The 27,950-nt window shown below is 37.2% G+C and overlaps 1 protein-coding gene across 5 annotated transcripts in view; it reads left to right on the top strand.

Annotated features, from left to right (window-relative positions):
• Window positions 1-1,159: 1,159 nt before the first annotated feature.
• CDIN1 (CDAN1 interacting nuclease 1) overlaps window positions 1,160-27,950 on the top strand; it is a 212,389-nt gene continuing 185,598 nt past the window's right edge. For all 5 annotated transcript variants that reach the window (XR_009501117.1, XM_059915594.1, XM_059915592.1 and 2 more), the window contains exon 1: window positions 1,160-1,475. Coding sequence is in view for 4 of the 5 variants with exons in the window: in XM_059915594.1 (XP_059771577.1) it covers window positions 1,375-1,475 (101 nt within the window). In the remaining variant the exon portion in view is untranslated. The remainder of the gene's footprint in view (window positions 1,476-27,950) is intronic.

The raw sequence follows: 27,950 nt of genomic DNA, 5'->3' as shown, positions 1-27,950 counted from the left end.
TAAATGCCCTGACCTATCACTATCAAGTAGTCTTATACAGGCTCTTTATCTTCCACAGACTATCTGCTGGATGCTAAGCTAAGGAATCCATTCCTTGTACTATCCTATTTAATCTTACGAATAACCCCATGAATTAAAAATCAATTTTACAGACAAAGGAACTGAGGTTTAGACGGATTAAGAAATTTATCCAAGGAGGCATATCTAAGCTAAACTTCTAACCCAGGCCTTATTCCAGATTAAAATATATATATATATTAACCATTTACACGTTATTTAAAATCGAAACGCTTTTTCTTTCACTTGCTTAAAATGTTAAAATTTGAAAAGAAACATGACACGTGGCCTTTTAAGAACCAAACAGATTTTTAAAAAGGATTAAAGGAGGCACTGATGTCCTAATCACTGGCCTCAGGATAGCTGAGATCCACTCACAACACATACACAAAACAGATAAATTCGTTCACTGACTTATTTCTCCAAACATTTATTGAATACCTACTATTTTCTGAGAGCTGGGGATTCACAGATGAATAAGTAATGATTTCAGTTCTTGAGCACCTGTGAGGAGTGAGAGTTTAATTCTTTACTGCGCGCTGTTTGATGATGTGGGTTTTGTTTTCTAGCCTGTTTCCCAACAGGGCCAAAACTGTGTTCCTAGCCAGCTGCAGAAATTGTCAGACTTCCCTCAACACAAGCCAAGCTGTGCGTCTACAGCGATTCTAGTGGGTTTTGGGTTTTACAGCTCCTCCGCTGACGCTCGCAGGACGTAGGGAGCCTTGAACCGAGAGAAGGCGTATTTCTTTGTAGGCCAGTCTCCGATTGGAGCTGCGGTAAAACGGGCGCGATTGGAAGCGTGTTCAAATCGCGCGCCCTGGCAGTGGTTTTCTCGGGCTCAGGCTTAATGATCACGGTTACACGTGGGCCCTGCTGCCTTGTCGATGCGCCAGGACTTCCTGGCTTCTGGCAACAGGGAAGGCATGACCGCCAAGAGCATCCCACGTTAATCCCAGGTGGGCCCTGCCCAGGGACCTGCCCGTAGGATTTAGGCGGCACCTCTGCCTGTGGCCGTTACTTCCTGGTTGGCTTGCCCTTAAGTGACATGGCGGCAGGTTGCCTTCGGCCGGGCCCTCTGCGGCTGCTCAGAAAGCCAAGGAAGGGCAGTTGATCTCCAGCCCGCCTCCCGCCGCGGAGCTGCAGGCTGAAGCCCAGACTTGTGCAGCCAGGGGTGCAGGAGGGTAGGGGCAAGCCCAGAAAGTCGGGGACACAACGCTGTGCCGCATTGTGCCCACCCCTCGTCTCCCGACACCAAGGCTGCTCAAGCCCAGGGTGTTTTTTTCCTTTTCACTGCCACCTCCCAGTCCTTGGCCCAACATGATACTGACTAAAGCCCAGTACGACGAGATAGCCCAGTGCCTAGTGTCTGTGCCGCCTACCAGGCAGAGCCTGAGGAAGCTGAAGCAGAGGTTCCCCAGGTAAGTGCCCATCTCCCCCCTCAAAGAGACCTTTGCCTGCAGTAGCTGTGGCTGGCAGCCGAGCCAGCGCTTAGAAACCACGTGTCACACATGACTGGGGAGGAACATGAGTGTCAGGTGTTAGGAGAGCAGGAATGGTGAAAAAGGTTTCTTCTTTGACCTGCTTTTCTCAGGAGAGTCTTAATGGATGAATCCCTTCAAGTCAACAAATGTTTATTGAAAACTTGGTTTTTGCTAGGTGATGGGTGCTTATAAGTAGGTGCTGCATAAATGTCTAGGGGTTGACAGATACTAGGAATGAATGATGGGTAGCAGGGCCCTCTCAAAGTGGAAATATGAATTGTAGATTCAAAAGGTGGAAATGGAGGACCCTTTTCAGTTGGCCTCTGGAAACAAACAAAGGAGTACAGGCCTAAAGGGGCCTCTTATAGTTTACTATGGCTCTCTACTGCATTGAAGTGACCACAAGTGTTCTCAAGCCAGTCAGAGAGACAGGTACCCTACGGATTCCACTGTTGGGTCAAGATTGGTCATTTGAATAGCCATACCAGGTGTATTTCATACTTCCCTCCTCCCCAAGCATGTCTTTTTTTTTTTAGTGATTTTTAGGATTCTCCAGCTTTCTAAGAAGGGACTTTAGCAACTATGTGGTATAGATTGCCTCATTTTAAAGATGTGCAAACTGAGGCCCTGGCATTACACAAAGAACCAGTCCAGAACAACCAGGTTATTGTATTTGTGCCATGTTAAAAGAATAGAATGTTTGTTTACCTTTCTTCTATTTCAAAACCAAATCCAAACTTATACCATTTTACTTTGTGGCACTGAGCACCATTAGCTTCCTTGTCTTTGACATCATCATGGACGTGTTTTCTTGAGGAAAGAGAGATTATTGGATAATTGGTATTAGTAAAGTACAAATTGAAGGTCTTTTATGATCTCAGTTTTTTTTTGAAGGACTCAGTTTTCCTAATCTGTAAAATGAAGGGATCTCTTTTTAATATTATCCAGATTTAATTTAAACCTTTATAGTCTAAGATTTTTATCAGACTTGCTAACAAGGAACAAAATTGACAAATTGGAATTTAATTTTCTGTCATTAACTCTTTGCCAGCTCTGCCAATGAACAGTGAAGGGTGAAGGCTGGTCAGCTAAGGGGATAGATAGATTTTTCTAGGCAATTTTAAGATACAGCATACATTTAGATAATTCTGCTCTTGTTACGTACTTATATTAGCACTGTATTTTGGCTTCTCTTTCTTTTCCTTCCCCTCTTCTCTTTCTCTCTCCCTCACTTTTTTTCTTTCATTCTTTTCCATAGCAAATACCTTGTCCTCTCCATTAGAGGTAACCTCCTTTTACTGTTATTAAGAACTTATGAAGTATACGTAAGAAAGACTCCATTCGTTTGGGGCACCATGCTGTCTTGCTTATTCTCGTATGCCCTTTTTTCTCTTATTCATAATATGGCCAAATATTTTTTGCTTCTCCCAAATACCATTCAGGGTATAACTAACTCTTCATTTACCAGAAACTTTATTGAGAGAGGCTGCACTACCAATCTGCAGAAGGAATTAAAGAGCCATTTAGCAGCATCGGTAGGAATTCTGTAAAGAGTGTGATTTGGGAGTTGGCCTCACAGTTTGCATCATAGCACTGTTTTACTTTAGAGGTTTCTTGCACAGGACTTGAACAACCTTTAGATTTGATAGTTCATTTTGCCAGAGAGTTGGTGAAGTAAGGACCTCAGAGATAATTTCTGGTGGCTCAAAGAGGTTAAGTGACTTGTCAAAAAGCCTAGAGTTATTGAATGGCTAAACAGTGTTTAGAATACAGGTTTCCTGACTTTCAGTTCAGAGTTCTATACTAAGCTGCCTTAATTAGTTTTAATATTAATAATAATAACAGCAGCAATTATTTTTTGTGTGATGTTCACCTAAATTGAATTCTAAAAATAATCAAAGTACTGAAATGCTTTTAAAAGTTGCTAAAATTTTTTATTTTCCTGATTTTGAAAGTAGTACATGCTCAGTAAAGAAAATAAAAATTATTCATAATCCTATAGCTCCGAAAATTTCTGTTAACATATTTAAAAAATATTTCTAGTCTTTTTTTTTCAGTGTGGTACTTTCTCTGCTAATGTAGTTTATAGATCTTGCTTTTCTCACTTAACATATAGTGAGCATTACTCATCTTTAAAAATTCCTTATAATTTGTTTCAAATACTAATAATATCACATTCTAGATGTACCATCCATTTCCATATTGCTGGACATCAACAGTTTTGTTTTTCTAATTTTCTATTTCTGTACATATTTTATGCCAAGTTTGCTTATTTTCTTACTTTAGAATCTTAGAAATTGGGAATGACCATATCAGCAGGTTTCAAACTTTTTGGTCTCCAGATCTCCTTACACTCTAAAAAGGTATTGAGGACCGCAGAAAACTTTTGTTTATGTGGGTTATGTCTGTTGATGTTTATTAAAATATAAATTAAAACTGAGAAATTTAAAAAATTGCTTATTTATTTTAAAATAACAATAATAAACGTATTAAGTTTAACCAATTTTAAAGGTTAATAACCATCATTTCAAAAAGCTAGTGAGAAAAATGGCCTTGCTTTACACTTTTGCAAATCTCTTTAATATCTGCCTTAATAGAAGGAAGACATATCTGCTTCTGCAATCAACCTATTGTGATATGCTGTTTTGATTAACGAACATGAAGAAATTCTGGCCTCAGACAAATATGTAGTTGGAAAAGGGAAGAGTAATTTAATAGACTTTTCAGATAACTGTGGATATTTTTGTTACTACGTAGTACCCAACAAGTAGTATTTTCTTAAAAGTTAATTGCAATGTGGAATGTGAAACCATATTATAGAACTTTTTGGCCAGTCTTGAACTTTGAGTGGATCTTTTACCCATGCGTGATTTTTATCATCATGCGTTGTTCATTTGCAAAATGTTGGTTGTGAGTTATGCAAGTCTTCTAAATGTTGTCACCTTTTATTATACAGCATCAAAAAAGTCACATTTGTTAATATCCCCACTGATCTCATCAGAAAAGTCTGTAACATGTGAAGCTGTCACATTTACGGTGATGGATACAGAGTTTTCCAATATTTGATTTTCCCTTGAAAGCTCAATTTTTTTCGTTGGCAACAAATACTATCAGTTGTTTCCCTTGAAGTGACAGGCTCATGTTGTTTATTTTTGAGAAAATGTCTGCCAGATATCCAAATCTGAATAATCATACTTTGTTCATCATTCATCCAAGTAAAAATGGTGTTTCATGGAAAAGGCATCTAGTTCAGCTCTCAAACAATCATACAAGTGCTTTCCCTTGAGACAGTCATAATACTTCGATATGCAGTAGACGTGCTTTGCATTTACTTCTTATTTTGTTATACAGAATGTTAGAAGAATGTGTATCAGGGGTTGAGATTTAATAAAATTAATAAGTGAATCTTAAGATATTCTTATGTGAAGCTGACTTTCTTTCTTCTTGCAAGTGTGTGACTCCGAGGACAGTTGTGCCAGGTCTTGATTTGTGCTCAGGAGCTGGCAGTTTTGCCCACCGTTGTTTTTGCACCATCAGTGCAAATGTCACACAGAGGAAAAGGCAAATCATGTCTTACTGTTTCTATAAAAATAGTTTTGACCTTGTAGACTTCTGAGAGAGTCTCAGGGACTCCACGGGTCCATTGGCCACACTTTAACAACAATTAGCTATTTCAAACCAAAGGATATTTATGTTTGGAAGGATTTTTGAAGTATATTGACAAATTACTATCAAAAAGATTGTATTAATCCAATTACCAACAGCACATGACAGTATTCGTTTCTGCAACTTTTGTCAGTGTTGAAGAGAGTCATCATTTAGTCTTTAATATGATGGATCAAGAATGACATCTCATAATTTACATTTTTTGACTATAATGCATTGTATATTTTCCGCATTGTTTATTAACCATTTAATTTTCTTCCTCTTGAATTACTTGCCTGCTGTCCTTTGCCTAATTTTCTATCGGAATGTTTGCTCTTACTGTTTATTGATTTGTTATTGTTTATTGATCTGCATATCTTAAGGATGTTGATGCTTTACATGTCATATTTTTGTTGCAGATATCTTCCTAGTTGTTGTGCTTTTAAATATTGGTTTTTTTTATATTCTTAACTTTAAACTTATGCTTTTTTTGTCCTTTCATGTCCTAAGATATGAAAAATAAATCTTCCCCCTAAATTTTCTCCTAGGTTCTTTATGGCTTTCTTTCTTATTTTTAATGCCTTAATCTTTCTAGCTGTAGTTTATTTTAGTATATGCTCAAAGGTGAATATATAGCTTCATTTTTCCCAAGCTTAACTTTTATTTTACACTGTGGTTTCTACTTGCTAGCCTCATTTCTCCATGGCCTGTTTGTTTTCACTGAAATTACAAATTTTTGTTTTTCCAAGTCGCTACATTGAACTTGGGCCATCACTTTAACCACTCTGGTCTCACAATCCTCCCACTTAAAATGAAGGAGTAGAATTTTGTGATGTCTAATATTTTACAACTCCTAAACTCACCCTTATTCTATTCTATTCTATTTTGCAGTTTTACATTAAGTGGGCCCTTTGACCCCCAAAATGTAGGAATACTGTATCTAAGTACTTGCTGAGGATATAGTCATTGATTTGCATCTCCCAACTTATTCCTGGACTTCCTTATTCAGGTAGAAGCCCCCAGCCCATTCAGCTGCTACTTATCAGGTCATATTTTACACTGTATTTTCCTGCCCAAACACTACATATGTATCTGATTATATATCATTCTTTATTTATATATATAAATATTAAAGATGTATAAATATATATATATCTTATTTTGAAATTTTTAACTTACAGAAAAGTTGCAGAAATGTTAACCACATATCCCTTCACTCAGGTTCCCCTAATGTTAACATCTTACATAACTAACATACAATTGTCAAAATCAGGAAATTGATTTTAATGCAATATAGCCAAATAATTTACAGACCTGTTTTGAACTTTGCTAGTTTTTTTTTGTTATTGTTCTTTTTTGTTTGTTTGTTTGTTTGTTTTTTGACTGTCTCTTTTCTATTTCAGGATCACACATTAGATTAGTTGTCATGTCTTCTTTTTGGTCTCCTCCAGGCTATGACTATTCCTTAATATTTTTTTGTCTTTTATGATCTTGACATTTTTGAAGGGTACTGGTCAGTTATTTTGTTGAATGTCCCTAAGTTTGTGCTTAATGTTTTCTCATGATCAGAGGAGGGTAAACATTTTTGGCGTAAATACCCCAGAAGTGATGTTGTGCCTTTCTCAGGGCATCATATCAAGGGGGATCTGACTTTGTAAGTCTTATTACTGCTGAGGTTAACATTATTCACTTGGTTAAGGGTTGGTATCTGCCAAGTTTCTCCACTGTAAAGTTCGCTTTCCAATAATTACCTTGTGGGGATATCCTTTGAGACTCTGCAAATATCCAGTTTCTCACCTCACACTTTTTCGCTCTGATTTTAGCATCCATCAGTGGCTCTTGCATGAAATAGTTACTGTGGGTATTTGCCTATCGGTGATTTTCTTTCTTTTTTTTTTTTTATAAATTTATTTATTTACTTTTTGCTGCATTGGGTCTTTGTTGCTGCGCACGGGCTTTCTCTAGTTGTGGCGAGTGGGGGCTACTCTTTGTTGTGGTGCGCGGGCTTCTCATTGCAGTGGCTTCTCTTGTTGTGGAGCCTGGGCCCTAGGCATGCGGGCTTCAGTAGTTGTGGCTCACGGGCTCTAGAGCACAGGCTCAGTAGTTGTGGCTCACAGGCTTAGTTGCTCCGCAGCATGTGGGATCTTCCCGGACCAGGGCTCGAACCCGTGTCCACTGGCAGGCGGATTCTTAACCACTGCGCCACCAGGGAAGCCCTTATCGGTGATTTTCTATTACTCTCACTGGAGTACTCTGTCAACTAGTATCATCCTCTACCACCATTTTATGTGAAACAATCCATCCTACAGTCAGCCCATGATTTTCACTGGTCCTTGTAGTTTATTCACCTCTTACAGCATTTGGTCTGTAATAACTCACTGTGTGCTCACTATGTTTGTGGCACTATTTGGATACTTTTTAGAAAACAGAAAGGATAATGTAGTAATTAATTTTGAATAACTTGTAGTCTGAGGAAAGAGTTTAAGACACATCTAATAGCTATAAATTATTAGAATCATAGAATGTTAGAAACCAAAGGATTTGTTGTACAGTGAGTTCACATATGGTTAGTCAAAACGGATTCTTAGAGAAGATATAACTTTGTTGGAAATTCTTTTGTTGGTAAATAACCCTTTGGCACAATTTAATTTTTCCAAGTTCCTTTGCTGTGCATTAGTTATTTGGTTGCTATTTATGCCTATATTAATGAGTCGTAAGTCAAACTCTTGATAACATAAATCTCTAAGCAAATAAGTGTCTTTACCTTGTTCCTGTATTTTTTTCTCTTAGGAATCCTTGCATGGGTTTTTCTAATGGTGCCTTCCACATTTCTAAGCATTTTTTTTTTTTTTTTTTGTCTTGGTCTGCAACATTTACAATATAGGCAACCATTCACTATTATGAGGCTGTTCCTAGAGAAATCTCAAAAGAAGTAGTTAAAAACTCGTTTGGCTGGGCTCCCTGTGCTTAAACTGATAAACACCCGGCTCATTTTCTTGAGGTCTTCACCTGACTCTGAGAACTGGAGTTAAGGCTGGCTCTGCTGTGTATTTGCCAGTATTGAACTTAGTAGTTCTTGGCAGCGGACCTAGGGATCTAGTCTGGTTAGGAGTGGAGTAGCGAAGGGACCTGCTTGGGACAAGCACAACAATTTTCCTTAGCTTTTGCATTTAAGGTGGCCTAGCTTCATCTGGTGCTACCATTGGTTATAGTTGTCCTTTTTTGAACACCCCCCCCCGCCCCCCTCCAGATCCATTTTAACCTGTCCCCATTTCCCATAAGAAATCTTGTATTTCATTGTTTCTGCTTCCTTAACCATTTGTTCTTGGGAAATGACTTGGCTCTGCCTCTTTTTATCTGAGTCATAGTTGCCTCATCTGTAAAAGGAGGGATGAAGCTCCACAGCTAGTAAGTAGGAGAAACAGGATTCAAACCCAGGCAGAGTCTGACTCCAGATTCTTCCTCTTGCTCTATTGCCCCTTGCTCTTCAGTTCCTTAAGGCTGTTGTGAGGATTAAGTGAAATAAGGCATGTAAAACACTTAGTACAGTGTAGAGGTCCTGGTAAGTATTTAATGGATGGTAAATATGATTACTGTTATTATTAGAATTTAGTAAATGGCCTACAGTAGAAGAAATGTCTGAGTAGTAACCTTTGAAACATAGAAGACACAAATTTGCTTTGATATGGATCAGTTGATTGTATGGCTGTGAACACACAGATTTTGATCATTAGTTGAATATGGCCCAGATATCAGAAACTTGCCTTAAATCTTTCATAGCAATATATAACGCCATTAAAAAAAAACCCAGACTTTTAAACCTAGAGTCACTGATTTTTTAGAATAATAGTAGCACATTGCCCATATAATTAATACTGTAGGGCGTGGTTTACTAAAGTTGGAAGATTATTTCTGTTGGCCTTGTTCTCTCAATTGAATTGAAGGTTGGTACTCAGTTGCTGGTCAATTTTCTATACTAATGTTATTTATGGTGGACCTGAGTTCCAGAATCATGAGTGAGAATAGCTCATAAAGGGAGAAAAAGTCAGCCTATTATTGAACTGGAAATTCTTTTGGTATTTTTGCCAAGGAAATATAATTAATTTATATGCCCTTCAAAAATAATACTCATATACTTAGGAAATACACCTAGGAGTACTTCTGTATTGATCATTAGTGCAAACTGGAAAATAAATTGGTCTAAAAATTGGCCTAAGAATATGATTATTTCATATATTTCCTTTAGTCATCTTTTAAAATATGCTTTTTTACTCTGTGAGATTTCAGGTTTTTATTTTGTTGCTGCATTGTAGCCTAGCTTTAAAGACTCTCCTGGAAGGTTATTTTGTTAAGTATATGGCATCTTCACTTTCTGAAAGAAGTGCTTAGCTTTTATCAGATGTTTGTGCCCCTTGGCATTTGCGTAGTTGTAAAAGTGAGATGAGCTTGAATTCCTGCAAAGGAATATTTGACGAAAACCTCAGATAGTGTTATTCTGAGAAGAATCTATATGCTGACAATATTTCTTATTAGTTTGAGGGGGAGACTTTTATGTTATTAGATTATTGACTTCATTTTTAAGTCTATATTCAGGCATCAAACTTTAGTCTACTAAGTAATAACCCATCCCGGAATGTTTGCTGGTACAATAAAGAGGAATTATATATTTCCCTAGGAGAAAAATGTTCAATAGATGTATAGGGTGATAATATTTTATAATTTGACTTTCAACAAATGTTGACTGAATTTACCATTATGTTTTTATTACACATTTTGTGTAATTTTGCCATATAGGTTCAATTTTCCTTAAAAAAAGCAGTCAAGCAATATAAAAGTCCTTTTTCAGAGTAGGTATGAAAAGTGACCTTAAAAGTTATATACTGGAATGAAAATCATACGGGAGATGGGTAAAGAATAAATTTTCCTTCCTTTTATTTTCAGTTGTCTTTTTCTTGGTGGGAAGTGTCTTCAAGTGTTTGTTTTAGACATTCTGCCTTCAAATTGCTTCTGTGGTGAGCTGGTATATGGTGAACACTGGAAATGTGCTTGGTTACAACTTCTTACTGAATGACAAGTCTCCATTTCTTAGGGGAGCAGACAGACAGCTGGATCCAGGATGATTCAGTCTATAGGTTTGAAACCAGCTTGGAACAGTCTGTGCATGATGGATTAATAATGGTACACAGCTGGTCATGAATCCAGCCCTTTCCTGGCCACTTTGGGGAACTAACACCTGCCTCTACTTTTCTTCCTTCTCTCCGTCCCTACCTTTCAGGAGGCGTCTTGATAACGTATTTAAGAGTTAATAATTCTTCCTTATAAACCAAAGCTTCCTTCTTGCCAAAGAGCGGTGATACAGTTGACAATGTCAGCTTTTTCAAGTGCCTTCTCTTGACTGAGAGGTGATTTTTCTGTTCCTTCAAGACAGCAAATAAGGTTTTTTGTTTTCATTTTTTAGCCTAGTGTGGTGTTCCAACTGTGACCTGATAAAACCCACAGTCTCATTGAGGAAACCGAGAGCTCTGCAATTTTCCATCCAAAGTAAAATGTTAAAATATCTCAGGGCTTATTTCTTTTATGTGTTTTAAATATTGAGATTCAGCTGCTAAAAATGTTTGAAACCTGTTAAACTTAGAGAAATAACTTCAGCACTATGGGAATAAATATTTTGAAACAAAGCAATGCAAGTAGAGGAAAAAGTAAGGTGGATTCATGTCTCTTGATACTGTTGTTCAGTTAAATACGTAAGCACTGGGTCTTTCCTTGACTGAATGCTGACTCACGTGAATTGGAGCAATTCTGTGTGAAGCTCAGGCTTTTTCTGAGGTGTCCTGGGAGCAGTAGTCATATACAAGATTGAGACTTAAAAAAGATGGTGCATTTTCACCCTCTCTAACATAACTCACATATTTATTTTTAATCTTTTGGTTATTGTTAGACCTGTCCTTTGCTTTAGGCCCTAGAAAGGCTGAGATATAAACTCTGATCTTGTATTTATCCTGTTTTAGGAAATAGGAGGCATAGCAGACCCTTGATATTTACAAAGGTTATCGCTTATGGCTGTTGAAAATCCTCAAATAGGCAGCTAGCACTATATAGGATGGCAAAGGTCTACAAAGTTTAATGCACTTTTTAACCAAAGTTAAACTCAGTTCTCAGCTAATTGACTTGCTGCTCCCCACATCAGCCTAGGGGTATGGAAGATTCAGATTTACCCTCAGCAAGTTTATGAATTAGCGTTTGTCATGGGTATTTGTGATCACTCTCAAATAATCAGAACTGGGTATGTTTCATCCAAGAATGCTGTGGGTACCCAACTTCAACTTTAGGATGAATAGAAATGCAGGGTGAAACTACCTCGTGGTTTGTCACTCATGCCTTTGCCACACCTTAGCCCCCTAAGATTCCATAACTTGTGAGATGGTGTCTAAGACTTGTGGGGGAATAAGGCTCTTTGTAGGTGGCCTCCTTTGTAGATGGGATGTGGGAAAGCGAAGCATCATTTAAATGCATCTTACTACAATCACACATGAAATTAGACTGGCAATTTATTTTTTTCGATTTTTTATTTCTGTCTACAACTCTTCCAAGCTGATATCATCTTTTGCTTAAGGTATATTACACTGCTATTTGTTTTTGCTGATAATATTGGTAAGGAAAGCTAATAAAACTTGAAATTAACTCGCGCTTCAAGCCCCATTTAGCTAAAATAGTAAATGGACTGGGGATATAAGAGACTCTTGGTTGTATAGCATTAAAAACCCCACAGACCCCTACAGCCTAGATGTAACAAATAGCTCACAAACATCATTGTTAACTGATGAAGTTAACATTATCTAAATTCTTATTTCCTGAGGCCAGCTAAAATATATATTAAGGTAAAAATACATTTAACCTCCAGTTCATAACATTTAAAATTTTTATTTGCACTTTGGTGGACATGTTTGGAGCTGTTCATATGCTGATCGCAAAAGCTTCTCCAGAGGGACCTGCATACCTCTCTCATAATTTCAGATTCAGTGACTTGGAGAGTGTTTGTCTGAGATGGCAACTAGAGATCATCTAGTCAAATGGTTAGTGTTAGAGGGGCAGAAACTGAGGGAGGATTTGACCAAAGTTACACATTTGAAGGCAGAACTCTCCCTTCATGCTCTTTAATTAAAGATCACCGAATGCCCTAGGAGTCTAGGGGCCAGGTTGGTATCAGCGAGGAGTGAAGGAATGGAGCTGGCCGGGTTGGGATCATGGCAAAGTGAAAGGACAGTTGTGTGCACGGGCAGGGCAACTGCAACCTTACGCCAGCCATCTGTTGCCGTGCTGGAATGTGGGCCCAGGGCTGCCAGGTCTTCTATTCTCTAGAAAGCAGCTCTAGATCTGATTTTTTCAGAAAAAAAAAAGATCCTGAATTTTAAGTGTTGTCAATTTGTTTGAATTTTGAAAAACAGTGTGTGGGCCAACATTTTCCTGGCCAAACAGAACAAGTCTGTGGGCTGAATTTGGCCTACAGCCCATGGGAGCTGGAGCTGGCTCTTTCCAGCTTGTGAGAGCTGATCGGAAGCATTTTTTCCCCACTCTACACACTGTGACCTCCCATCGGTAGCTTAAAATCAGCCACAGTGGGAGTGTTTACACCACAGACATTGGCCCATGCTACAAACCTCGGCTCCCCTGTCCCTCCCCACTGCCACCAAAGGCATTTCTTAAGCCCCTGAGCCATTGTATACCATCAGCATAGCTTTTTTCCTACAAAGGGCTCATAACACATACATCTGTGCCTCATTTATTCTTAGAAATTATAATATTTTTGTGAGTTGGGCTTTCTTCCCCCCTACCCCCGGCTTTTTTTTTTTTTTTTTTTGGTCCAGAGAGAAGATACATATTTTTTTCCCCCACTATGGTTATTGTGGGAACTAGAATTCCATTCAGTACCTAGTATATTGTCGGTGTTATGAAACATATCATAATGGACATTTGATTGAACTGACCTGAGGAAAATGCTGCTTAGTTAAAAAAACAAAAGCTATATACATGTCTCATTTAGGAAAATTAATCCCTTTCAGAGTAGATTCATTGGCTAAATGTAGTGATTATTCACTCTTTAGGAATTTAGAAATGCTCCAGTGGTATACCTGAGGGTTTATCATGTCAGAAATTATTTTAAGAGAGACTTCAAGCTTAGTTGTTACATCTTTCCTTGGCAGTTACTCCAATATAAAAAAGAAAATAAAGTATCTCTGCAATTGTAATGAAAAAAGATTGGGAGATAGCCAATTGATTACCATGTGATTTAGTACAATTTTGTAAAGACTTAATTATCACATGTTCAGATGTGAGTATTTCTTTTCTACGTCCAAAGTATCAGTAATAAAATAATATGGCAACATACAACTAAAACAGAAGTGGACAATAAAATTAACAATATTAGCCAAGCATATGTGAATTTTAGAATGTCAAGTGGAATTCTCTGTGGGGATGGGCCCACACTGGTGGGTTGGCCAAGTGGTATTGAGTTTGACAGAGTTGCCATGGCTTGTGATTGACCTTGGGTGGTTTATTTAGCTCACTCTGCTTACGGTTAATTATTGTATAAATCAGTAGGAAGCAAAACCCTATTACTGTGAACTCCAGGAGGTCATTCAGTTTTTTGTTGTAGAGGCAGTTTTTTATATTGGTTTAAAGAACTTGGTTCTGGAAATAGACATATGAATTCCGGCTTCATGACTTACTTGCCAGGTGACCTCTTGGTGCCTCAGTGTCCTTGTTTATAAAATGGGATTGTTATGAACTTGACATAAGATAGTACATAGAAAATGGTTAGCGTAGTTCCTGATACTGTGTCAAATTAATTTTGCTGCTGCTGTTATTGTTACCGTTGTTGATTTAAGGATGCTTGTTGTGATGGTATCTATGCTTATAATAGACTCAGTGTTAGAACTGAAAAGATTTTACCTAAACGAGCCTCTTTATTTTCTAGGTTTCCAAAGTGTTTTTCTTTAACCCCCTGGGTAATAGGAAACCTGCTTTTAGCAAATTATGGTGAAAATATAGTCTTTAGATGATACTGGCAACCACGATGTGCTTTTATGTTGATGACAAATGGGCATATCAAGGTTTAGATTGATTCCCCCCACTCCCCACCCCCAGGATAGAAAATGGTTATGTAACATGATCGCTGCCTAAGACAGAATAAGTGGGAATGTTAAAACCTGAGAATTTTAAAGTATGTTCTTGTCTAATTACTTTTCTCAAATGCAACTCCCCCCAACCCCGCATATTCTGGAAGCTCTTTTATATTCTTGCCTCACCTTGATAACAAGGTGGTTATGAATTTATGAAAGATATTTGGGTTCTGCACCAGGAAGTAGTTTGAGTCCAGTAGTTATATAAGTTCAAGTGAGTCTTCCAGGGCGTGGAGAGTTTGTTGGATACCACAGATCATCACACGAGTGTGAACATTGATTTTAGTGTTTAATATAAAGATTAATAAATTTGGGGACTTCCCTGGTGGTCCAGTGGTTAAGAATCCACCTGCCAATGCGGGGGACACGGGTTCGATCCCTGGTCCGGGAACATCCCACATGCCGAGGAGCAACTAAGCCCCTGCGCCACAACTACTGAAGCCCGTGCGCCTAGAGGCCGTGCTCTGCAACAAGAGAAGCCACCGCAAGAAGAAGCCTGCACACTGCAATGAAGAGTAGCCACTAATCTCCCCAACTAGAGAAAGCCCGCACGCAGATACGAAGACCCAGTGAAGCCAAAAATAAAAATAAATAAATAAATAAAATTTTTTTAGAACTAGTGTTTTTAAACAATCTTAAAATCTATTCATGGTGCTAATACTGATTATGAAAAAGACCTTATGGTAAACACAAAGAAATTGCAGAAACTTTTTAAAAGAAAATAGATTTATTGTTCCTTAAGGCTTTGCTTATTTTTAATTACAGTGTATTCTAGAATGCTGCCTGCAAAGAATTTGCTCAATTTATCTTATTTGTGCAGTTCTGCTGATCATATAGTTGCAATAATAATGAGTTGGACAATACAGTAATTTTTACCCTTCCTTTTCTATTTTATTATAGAGCATATCTTCCTCTAAGTTCTAGGTCAGAGAGGCTTTGAGCTTTAGACCTACTTCACTTAAGTGGCTTAGGCCAGATTGGAATAAAAGTATTAAAACTGGTTAGAGATCTTCATGCTTTTAAAAAAATTTTACTTAAAAACTTTGAGCAACACTCTGAAAAATAGTTGCCTGTAGCCAAAGATTATGGAAGTAAAAGTCATAACTATACTATAGATTGTATCTTGAGGACAGTTATTTGCTGTATAACTCTTGTGAACTGTAAAAACAAGACTCAGTTAGTTTTCATGTTAGAGGTGTGTAAGGAGACTAGGTCTGGTACACTTTCATGAAAAATATTTTATTCATGTGATAGCTTTTTGAACAATTGTATTCTGCACTGTATTACAGTGGCACAATAAATTGCTGAATATACTGTCTGCTGAATATGACTTTACCATGAAAAATTTGATGCACGGAGAAGGAAAGGTTGGAATATATCAACCTTTTCTGACAAGGGACTTTGAATTTTGACCTAATACAGGTGACCTTTGTGCACAATAAAAGTGAGCTTAATCTTGAGGTCAAGGTTGAGGTGAATGGCAGGGCAGTGTGGCAGAACGTATGCTGATTGTGGGTACTTCAGAGCCTATGTAGCTATTGGCTAAATGGGAGTCTGGCAGTTTTTTGTTTTTTGTTTTTAATTTTTAGCATTTCCAGGAGCTTATTTACAGCAAGTTGTGTAGCTTTTTAATGCCATTCCATTTCCTCAAAGCTCAGCTATCTGTTTAGCTGTGGTAAGTTTGTCTGTTTTTATAAAGTTTACTGTTTCTGAGTGAGAGGCTTGAGTGTGCTATTATTTTCTGTTCTGTAGATAAGCCTTAGCTAAAAATAAAAATGTTCTTATGGCTTATAGAAAAGACAACTGACATATATAACCTTGGAACTGAAAATACATCTTCTTTTAAGAGGGTTTATTTCTTTGACAAGTTGAACTTTTGTCATCTAACTTTGGAACTGTCAGAAGAATTTTTAAGTACTTTGTACCTTTATCTAGATTATAATTAAGAGAACTCTCATGAATTATTGTCTTAAAAGGTTTAGATGATTTAGAGACAGGTTATTCCCTTGAAAGTTTCTTTGAAATGCATCTGCTAATGCATTTACGTTATAATATGATATAAACTATTTTTAAGGTTTTGCCTGCTGTGCATAGAAGGAAAAAATGTTTTAAAACATAAATTTTACTAGTGAGTAGTTCAACAGTTTTGTCCTAGATGAAACTGCACCTTAGCAAACATCAGGAAAAAACCTGCCAGCGTTATATTGTCTGAATACTTAGTGATTCTTCTACCCAAATAATTGGTTGAAACGACAAACAGTCGGGGGAGAGTGTCAGAGACTCTAATGGAAAGAACTTCTACTCTTTTAATCGAGCCTGCAAAATATATTCCCCAGGACTGATCAGCTCTGGAGCACTGAGGTTTGGTGATTGGAATGGCAGGAAACCATGCTTTCAGGACATAACGAATTGATGAGGCCATCCATCATTTGTTAGCATACGCTGAAACGTGGGCTGTGTGTGCAGAGGCCTGTGATTTAGTAAATACTTGGGAGATGAATAGAGCTTACGCACGAGGGAAGATATTGCTGTCCTTCAGCAGCCTGAGACCCAGGCGCCTGCTGAGAAGGCCATCTGATGGCACATCATCAGTAACTGGCCTGTCACAGTCAGCGGTGCCCACCGACCATCGCCAGTATATTAAATGCATTTTTAATATCTGCTTCAGTAGATTTAATGAAGAAAATTTAGTTTCCATATTCCAAGCACTGCTTCTTCAAGTGTTCTAAGGCATGGACTCTTGTCTGCACAAGAAAGGGGGAAGACCATACTGGCAGTTAGGATAGTTGATTGAAAAGGACACTCTAACAAAATAGTGTGCAAATGAAAAATGCTTTTAGCAGTGTTGGCATCTTGTTGATGTTAAAAAAGCTCTTTTTTTTTTTTTTTTTTTAAAGAGGTTTTAAATAAGTTCCTTGGGCCCTAAGTCCTTCCTTCCCTCCCAAGCCCTTTCACTAGGAGGGTTGAACCTGCTGCTAAGATATGTAAGCCTACTGATCTGAAAGGAATATTAAGGGAATATTACGGCTTGACATATTTTGAAGAGAGACTCAATTTTAAATGAGTTTGTGTTTTGAGATACTGTTTGATTCTTAGGATTTTTGCATGAAGATATAAAGTAGGATTTTTCTTAGCTAGTTGGCTTCCACATTTTTGTTGAACTTGTTAATCAAGTTAGTATATTTTTGTCTGGGATCGTGCTCAAAATGAATGTGAAAAAAATTGGTTGGCAACTTGATTAAAAAGTGCTCTTATACTTTCTTAGACTATAAGGCTTCTTTAAAAATTGTGATTTAAAAATGTTCAGTTTTTCTGTCCTGGCAAAGTACATAGATTTCTTCTTTTTAATGAGTTTCAGTGTTGACATTATTTACTACAAAACAGCAAGACAACCAATTAGATATTGTTGCAAGCATGCACTTTAAAGATTTCCCCTCTTGTTTCAAAAAAAAAAAAAAAAAAAATCCAGAATATGCTCTCATGTTCACAGAAGAAGAAGCTACAGAATGGGACCTATAAGTCTGATTCCTGCATGTGTCAAATAGTAATGTATTAAATGCATATTATTATAAAAATTTAAAACATGTCTTAAACACACTTACATTTTTATAACACGTGGCAATATTAAATAATACATTTCCTTGTTAGCGTCTGTTTGCCGTCGTTGTTGGCAAGACCTATGATTTATTGCTTAAATTAATGACCAAGACCATTTTGGACCTGATATATGCCCCTAAGCTTATTACATCACTAAATAAAATAAAATGTATGCACTTGTGACAGAGTTATTTTTATAATTGTTTATCCCTTTAAGTGCCCTATTTAGTGATTCACTGAAAGGTTCATAATGGTTGGCTTGTAACCAGAAAATAATCTCAGAAAGGTAAAATATATTTCTTGTTTAGAAATAAAATGCCAGACTGATGGCGATGGTAGGGGTCCCAGCAAGAGTTTGCAACACTCAAACTCATTCTTTTCTTCCATGCTCTCAATTAACCGTTGTTGAATATTTTTGAGGCGCAACCCCCTGGAAACCCCAGTCTGTTAATACTGGGGCTCATCTTTGCATGACCCCTTCAATATGGGTAAAGTGATTTTGCTCTGACATAAAGCTGCAAGGGGTAAATTGTTCTTTACAGGGATTTTTCAGGTGCCATTATCATTATGTATTAAACTGAGCAAGATTATTTTCCTATTTTTAGTTCTTTTCTTTGGGGAGATTGGAACTTTACTGTTTTTATATTGAACTCTATTTGACTTCATAGTCTTTATCTTTCCTTTCTGAGGGTGCAGTATGATAGACACTTCAGTATTTTTACTGTAACCTGTTATTCATCTAAAGTCACTCTGCTGCCTAACTTGCAGTACAATATAATATGGCTTCATGATTTTCTTGCTCGACCTGAAGTATCTCATTGACTGTCAGCTTTCCTGTCATATGATGGTGAAGCAGAGTTTTTGAGAAGCTTAAGCCTTGCTTCTGTACTGCAATGTCTGCACCTTGAAACATATGGAGTCTCTTTGGGTACGTGAGAGTAATACCTGTGGGAAGGTTATTATTTTGTAGGTATCTTGGGGCAATTATCACTCATAAATGGAAACGAAATTTAGTTCCTAAGAAAGATCTTTTCCTTGTCTTATCTTCATCTCACTTTTATTGCATCATTTTAAACAAAATAGTTCATTGGAAATTGAAAGTTGTTTTTTTCCCCCTTAGTATTCTTTCCCAAGGCAGTTGATCTGATAAAGTTTTTAATGGTTCTCTCAAAAATGATGAGGCCAACAAACTTTCGTGTTTTTCTTGAAAAGTTATATTGACCTTTTCAACTTTGGGCTCTCATCTCCCACTTCTGATCTTTTTATCACCCTTTTCATCTCATCTTCCTTGTCTGGGAGACCTGCCTCCAGATAAAACATTTTAAAGGAAAATTGATGTAAAGGAGTCTTAAGTGCCATCGTCTTATTCTCTCTTTCTCTATCCCTCCCCCCGACCCCTTCTTTTTGGTCACTTGAATATTTGAATATTGGTTAAGATTTTTTTTTCTTTGACCACTGTAGTTACTTTTACTTGTTTTTCTTTGACCATTGGAAAATATACATTCCTGTCTTTCACTTTCTATTTCACTGATAGTGAATTCCTTAAGGATAGGAGCCCTGTGTTTTGCTATGATTTTATCTTCCAACTCCTCCCATTGGTGCCTAGCATGGTATCGTGGTCCTTTATGCATTTAGTGAATTCTTGTGAACTTTCTAGTACAGACCAGTGTTTATTTTTATGATCCCTTTGAGAAGAAAAGTTAGAAGCGTGTTTCTTCTTTTTTGGCCAGTATTGTTCTATCTGGCACCATACAAAGAACTTGCTCTTCTTTCTACAGTTGTTTCTTAAGCCCCCACTTTCCGGGTCAGGGTGTTTAAGTCCTATTTAAAAATATTAAAATATTCAGTAGGCAGCTAAGTGCTTAGCCTAGTGTACTACTTAACACTAAATGAAAGTAAAATATATCAGACATGAAGCCATTTGTTATATTTTAGTAGATGAAGCAATGGCTGTGTAAACCTTAACCTTGTAATTTTGTGAGTTCCACTTTATCATGTAGCTGTAAGGGTAATCAAAATAAATCACGGGAGATGAATAAATACTTTCTAGTGCTTTCTCTGTGCTTTCAGAAGTGATGCTTGATCCATGAAATTTTAGTAAGTGTACTAAATAAAACAATATGGTGTGCACTGTGTCAGGTCTGATAAATTATTTGGTATAGGACATCTATACAACATATATTGAGCTGCTACGTGAACAGTTTAATGACTATAAATTATGTTCATCTGACTTGCCGTTTTTACATTTTGTTAAAACTCGCACTATTTGTATTGTAGATATATATATATATATATATATATATATATATGAATGTATATATATTTTGGTGGGGGGCAGGGATAAGAAGAAGGCATAAGAAAGGCGCAGGTCATCTCTGCAATGTTCTGACAGTGATCTGGGGCTCCTCAGCTGTGCAGTGTACATAACACAGATGTTGGGGAGTCATCTGTCAGCCATGCCTCTCCTATGGAGTTAAAGTTCTAGAGGGAAAAGAATTTGACACAGTGCTGTCACTGTTACATTTTCACAATAGAAGAGCATGCAAATATTGAACCTCCTGCTTAGCAGTAGTGCCCTGTCTAATGTCTGTGCTGGTTAGAATAAAAAATCATGGGTGCATCTTGGGCTCAGAGATCTGACAAAGGTCATGCTATGTTGGGCATTTGAATTGGAAATTGTCTGGACTTAGATTTTATAAAGCTCCCACTGTTGTGTGTGGGGAGAATTTCAGCAGGGTTTTGTCCCTGGAGAGGCCTCTTAGGCCCTTTTCTGTCCTATGAATGAATTTAGATGTGAGGGTTACTCCTGCCTTAAAACTGTTAAGTTCATTTTGCATACATCCCCAGAGAGAAAAACTGGCAGATGCTTTTGTCTTGGAAGTGTTTAAAAGAAAACTGCAGAGCAGGAACAAGAGAGAAAAGGGGCCCTGTGTGGAGTCCCAGAACATTTTGGAAATGGCCAATATGCAGTTTTCATCAGTATGAAGGCGGGGTGCAATATGGTGCCTGTAGCTCACGAGGGAATATGAATGTTGATTAAGCATACTCCCAGGCTTTGAAATTCTGAAAGCAGTGTCAGAATAATGGATGTTGAGCAAATGTCAAGCATTTGTTAATTTCTCTGTTATTTGGAGTTTATCTACCATGATCAATCAAATAAACTAGTGCTTCTCTCTTGTGGCATGTGTCATTGATATGGTGATTAGGTGGCCAGAGAGACCTTCTGCTTTTTTTCCAGGTAACAGATTATAAATGAGTAGACAGAGCTTTTCAGTTGAAGATTTGTTTATGGCTTGGTTTAGTAGAAATTTGGATTTTAACTGAGTACTCCGGTGGTGGTATAAAAACCCATGGCCACATGCCAAAGATATTAACTGTGGTACCATTTATACCAAAAGAACTATTACTGGTGTTATGATTTCCATCTAAATATTGTTTCCACTAGTTTCTAAAACTTTGATATAAACCTGGGTGAAATTCAACCCTGGAAGAATTCTGACCTATTAACATTTGTAGATAGAGTTTTTGATCTGTTTTTATTTTTTGCTTTTTTTTTTTCAATTTCAGTTGTTAATTCTAACTCAGTTACTGACTTTTATTCTTGAGAGACAGCCAGTAGATATGCTTCTTGTGGTTCAAAGTACTTTCTTTATATTATTTTTAGGAAGCAATGCTACAGTGTTTTGATGCCCCAAACATAAATGGTCAGAAGGTCCTTTTCAGCAGTTACTCAACTGCAAATTATTGTGGAATACTAACATTCCATGGTGTGAGGAGTAGTTTCCCTTTTAGAATGTGAATGACCTTACCAACTGGGGTTTCATCAGGGGTTGACACTAGGTACCATGTTTAAGAGTCCTACCCCTGAGGACAACATAACTTCGAAAGAAAGGAGGTCTTTGTGTGAAACTGTGGTAGCTGGACTCAAGACAGACGTGTAATCGGAGATTTCACCTTTTTCTTTTTTTATTCTCCATTTTCTTTTCATAACTTAGCCATGAAGCTCACATGATTCAGGTGGAGACGAGTACAATTCTTACCCACCTGGACCATGTGAAATAGGTGCCTTTATGATTTTTGACATGATCTTTCTGCAAAACTGGATCTCCTGAAGTGATCTGCCCCCTGTTTTTAAACCTCAGTGAACTTTCTCTTTGGGGGATTTACAGCTGGGCAGCTATAGGGTATCCACCCCAGGAACTGCCTGTGTGGTTTCTGGAGGGCTCTCTTTTTTTTTTTTTCAATCTGCCATAATATCTCAAATAGTATGGCAATTTCCAAAGCAGAAAGTCTTCAACTTTCTGTTCAGGTTAAGATGCTTTATCCTAACCATCTCCATCAGACTTTTGGTTTTGGCTTTCTCTGGGGCTGGAACTCGTAACCGTCTGAATAAAATCCTCACGTCCTGCCTGGTACATGACGCCAACGAGCTCTACCAACTGCAGAACTTCCAGCATCATAAAAATAGACAGCACTGCTGACTGGCTTTTCTAGACTTCCCTCTGAAAGCTCATCATGACCATGCCCTGCCCACAGCATCACTGAATCATTCACTTATGTCATACACCAAAACACTCAGCCTGTTAGTGATACGCAGCTCTCAAATCTATTTTCTGTTCATGGTGATAAAGCTCTTGTTCCAAGTTTAGATTAGAAAGACATGAAAAATCTTGTTACACTGTTGAAAATTATAGTGTAATAACAAGAGAGAAAGAGTATGAATTTCACATACTGTTAATTCTTTTTAAATGTTTTTTGGCCACCCTGCGTGGCTTGAGGAATCTTAAGTTTCCCGACCAGGGATTGAACTCGCACCCTGGGCAGTGAAAGCGTGGAGTCCTAGCCACTGGACCACCAGGGAGTTCCCCATACTGTTAATTCTTAGCAGTGTGTACTCATGAATGCTTCCCAGCACCCCAGTGGAAGGCGCTGGTGGTTTTGGTGGGTGATGTCCCCCAGTACCGGCCAAACTATTAGTCCCTCCATCTTGTATTTTACCCAACTCTTCAGTGTCTACAGATAACTGAACTTTCCTTCCTCATGTACTGCAACTACAAAATGATGACTCATTTAAAAAAAAAAAGTACTAGGATAAATATTGTTTCCTACTGGACACACATTCTAATGATAGCCAAGATGCTTTTGGGACTCTTTGTTAACAAGTATTTTTAGAGCACGTAGCACAGTCTTTTAAAGATCTCCAGTGGTGACAAACTCTGGTACTTTGAGAATGAATCTGGTTTTTGGAGATAGGCAAACATCATTAGGCTTGATAAGTAATGCGGCTAATGCTACCAGGTGACCATAACGTCTGGAGACATCATTATTTTGCCATGTATTGCAATTCAGTAACAGCTATTTATTATATATTTGTCTGTGTTTCCAGACTTGGTGACCACCCTGTATTTTGATAAGATGTAAGATGTGACTATGAGGTTGACTTTCTTGTATAACTTGTAAAGTGGTTCTAAAGTGATTCCTACAGATAAGTTCTGTTTTGAGTAAAGGCAGCAACATTGGCGGCAAATATACAAACCCTACTCCCTTCTCCAGGATGATTACTTTGGAGATAAATAAATTAGTCCTTGCCTTCTCACTGAAAAATTTCATTTTGTTACTTTATCGCCATACTGGGTAAGTATGTAGACTCTCTTTCCTTAACTATTAGCCATTTTTTATGCCCCCCCTTTTCTCTGTGTTCCTCTGAGTAACTACTCAGTGGCTAAAGACACTTAGCGTTTCCTCCTCATCCTTTCCATTACCCACTTCTCTGGTGGTGGTTAATAACTGATGAAATGGCTGAAAGGCAGACTTCTTAAGAGAGGAGGAAAAGTGAACCCTTAGATAACGTGTTAATCAGTCAGTCCTTGAATACCATAGAGGTAGCTCAATATGGGATTTTTAGTTAATTAAAAAAAATTTTTTTGGGGGGGGTATAGTTGCTTTATAATGTTGTGTTAAAATTTTTTTTTTAAGAAAGGAAGACTATAGTAGAATTATTGTTTAGGCCTCTAGTTGGGATAGACTTTGAAATAGGATGAAGTTCTTCCTTTATTTTTATTTGCTTTCTTTGGTATGGACTTTCTATTTGGTGAAGAATTGCATTTAATTCAGAGTAACAATACAAGATCTTTTTCTCCTGTTACATCATTGAAACTCATGCTTTATCTCAGAATAGATTAAAGAGGTCAAATTCTTCATTCTCTTTGGAAGGGAATTACACCCACTGTAGAGTTGGAAGGATCACTATAAAAGGCTAAATAAAGTAGGGAAACAGAGCTCTGAAAAAAAGTTATTGTCGTTATTGTCAGTTTCTTTTTTACAGTTTTGTGGTGGGAAGAAACATGTTAAACATCATTTTAAAGGCTGCATTTCTGAGACATCAGTAGATCCCTTACTTGGTTCGGTGAGAATTGATTGAACATTTCTCGGTCATGTTTAAATTATAGAGCTAGGATTTTAAGTAGCTAAGTGTAGTTAAACATTATTTGATGCTCAGTAATTATGTATCTGGTTTTAAAGCTGTTTCAGCAGAATACTATTACAAGTTTCTGTAGCAGACAGTTGTTACAACCTTGAGAATATTTAGGATTCAAACAACTAGTTAGGATGCGATCGAAACTTAGGCAGTAGGCAGCTTGCCTTGTGCATCAGTGATCGGTTCCACCCTGAAGAGGGTGGTTACACACAGCTATGTGCACTTGACACATGCAAATGCTAAATACAGTAGCAGCATGAGGTCTCTGTCATTAACAGTAATTTATGTAATGAAAGCCACCTGGCTGTTTTTTATAATTAATTGCTTGTAAATAATAAATTTAAATATAATTTATAGTTTTATAAATTTGATTACTGTATAGACCCAACAGCAAACCTAAAAGAATTGACAATTTCATCATTTAATTCAATGACTTTTAAAAGGAGGTATATCAGTAGATAAAGGTGATGCACACACACACACACATACCCGTGTCTCCTTTTAGGAAATATTTTCACTAGGAAATATATTTATTTGTTGTAAAGTAAATATCAGGTGACAATATTTTTGGAAGGGAATGGTAAAAATGTAATCTAGTCCTGCTAGCTTTGAGTTGGAATGCTAATTTGGAACTAGTCTCACCATTTGGAAATAGTCTCACCTTTTATATTATTTCAGTCAGCCTTTGAAAAGTATTTGTGCCCATAATTGAATACACTAGAAGAAAGTGTACCTACCTAACAATAATGTAGTAAAACTCTTTTTAAAAAAGTTTTTTTCCCTATTTTGTAAAATTCCAATCATGTTTTGAAAAGAATTTATATATGGGGGGAAAGTAAGTATAAGAGATATGTTATATACTATGATGATAATAAGAGACTTTGCTTAAACGACTTATTAAGCACAATATCATTCACTTAAGAAGGCTTAACTGTATTTTTTTGTTTATGTGGCCACATATATCGGCTACCAAAGAATCATTTCTTGTGATGTAGTGGAAAATGCTAGTGATTGACATGGCTTAAAGAGACAGGGGGCTTTAGAGCCCTGTCCTCTGTACTTCTGTTCCATTAAAAAGGAAAGAAAAGAAGGGAGGAAAGACAAACTTAGTTTATGGCTTTAAGACTTGCCTCAACCACTTTTTAATAACAATTATATCAAATTTTTGCGCACTTTATGAATCTGTTTTTTAAGTTAATATCTCTTTTCCTAAATAGATTTGCACTAAAAGCTATATCCTTTAAATATCTATATTGTTATTTTGTACTATGGCGGTAAAATTACTATCATTGACAATTTATGAAATGTGAGAACACTTTTCGTAAAGCATTGGTAAATTACAGGAGAATTTGCAGCTTTCAGCTACAAACTTCATAAAATAGAAGGATTTTCCTCCATATGTGACCAGCGGCATTTTTCCTTAACCATGATTTAGTTATATATATATATATATATATATATATATATATATATATATATATATATATATATATATAACTCTGTTTTAGTTAGTTGGGCTTTTAAAACATTTTTTTGAAATTCTCTTTGTTCTCTGTAGAAACTCAGCTAGATCGTAAAAAAACTAATTCTGTTAAATAGCAAAATTGCATTGTGACTGCTTACAAGATTGAGAGTCAGGTCAATATGGTACCTGTGCTAGCTGGGATTGTCTATAAAGAATAAAGATCATGGCTTCACGGCTTCTGCTTGTGGTCAGGCTGTGACCACCATCCATCACCTCAACAGCAGACATCAGGCTTGTTCGTTGCTTGGTTTCCGAGGTCTGATAATCCCTCAAGAATTTAGAATGTTGTTCACCGGCCCCATTTACATCACTGAAGAAAGAAGCTTTGCAACAGGTGCAGCTGTATACTAATTGTAGGGTGTGCTTAATCAGTCAGAAGGGAGAGTGACTCCAAATTTGGTATCTTAAACAGTGGAGTGACCTTTCAGAGTCCCAGGATGAGAATTGCCAACAATTGCAACAAGCTAATTATACCCACAAGGAGTTGTGAAGTGCTTTTAAGTTTTCCTGTACACCTAGAAGTTCAGTGAACGGCTTGAAGTCATTAACATATGACAGATGCACTCCCTTTTCAAGGGCTCCTATGATAAGTTTTGATTGTAGAAGTGGGAATTTGACTCATAGCTTATCACTTGCTTCGTTAGCTTGCTTGAGGACGAGGACTTTTTTTTTTTCTTTGACATGAGCTTTATCTTACCCATGTTCCAGAATTCCACCCACCTCCTTGTCTCTGATGATAGTAAGTCATAGCAGATAACCTTGATGCTGGATTTTCCAAAGCATATTGTGCATTATGCAGTCTTACATATATTTTGTACATATATATATATATAGAATATTGATATGCTTCACACATCATATATTTTATATAGTGTACTTACAATTGTACCTTATTTGAGTATGGGTATTTCAGAGGTTTTGATTACATTACTTTAGAAATACTGGCTTTATGTGATTTCTTTTTAATGGAATAGATATGAATACTATAAAGAAGACAGAAAGTCTGACTTCTGCTTTTTGAGGTTGGTGAGAATAGGGAGAAGAAGTTTGTTTTATGCTGGTCAACTCTGTACACATGGAGGAAAGCATGTTTGCCAAAGAGTGAGCAGATGATAGAGGTCTCCTGCGTGAGGGGCTGTGGACATGGAGCATTCAGGAGCCCCATTGTGTAAACCCTGTGACTGTAGTACTTCAATGAAATTTCTTTTTAGTATCTGGTTGGAAAATCATCCAAAATAAGCCATACAGGATTAAGGTTAAAAAACTTCTGAGTAAAACCAGTCTGGGATAATTTAATTCCCTCTCACAGTATCTCTGTATCTACCGGCTTATGATGCTTGTTTCAATTCCTTAGTAAACCATATACCTAAACTTTATTTTAAAATATTTTCTGTTAAATTAAAATCTGTTTACAGAAGTCATTATTCCTTTAACGTCTAAGGATTATTTGCAGATTTTATATTGCCAACAGGCATAATCATATTTAGCTGTATTCCTGTCAATTATCAGCAAGCTTTTTTTGTACAATTAGGGGGCAGTTAATTTACTCTAAGTAAGTTGCCACCTGTCTAGGGATTAACCCAAACAGGTTGGAAGTCACAGAGTGACTTTTGAGTTTGGGTTCAAAGCAGTAGGAATTGATTTCTTAACTCTACTGCCATTTTGGTGGCATTTTCTGGGTTAATCAATGGTAATGGTGACAACAGGTGTTTTCTTGGTCCCTGTATTCACTAGGTTGATAAAGTGCACTGTTACAATTTTACGTGTCACTGGAAATCTGTGAACAGTGGGTGTAATAGTGCTTGGTGCCAATTGAAAATGAACTGGAAAGCTCTTCTGCACATTCCATTGTTTCCACTGTTACCTTAGGTTGTCGCTTGGGTGGGAAGTGGCATCCCTAAATGAGGATAGTTTGAGGACCAAGATTGTGTTCATGGAAATGTTATCATCTCCTCTGGTGTCTCAGGGAAATGAAACGTGAAGAACGT

This window comes from Balaenoptera ricei, chromosome 2, assembly GCF_028023285.1.
Source record: "Balaenoptera ricei isolate mBalRic1 chromosome 2, mBalRic1.hap2, whole genome shotgun sequence".
Taxonomy (NCBI): domain Eukaryota; kingdom Metazoa; phylum Chordata; class Mammalia; order Artiodactyla; family Balaenopteridae; genus Balaenoptera; species Balaenoptera ricei.
This window is presented reverse-complemented; position numbering and strand designations above follow the sequence as displayed.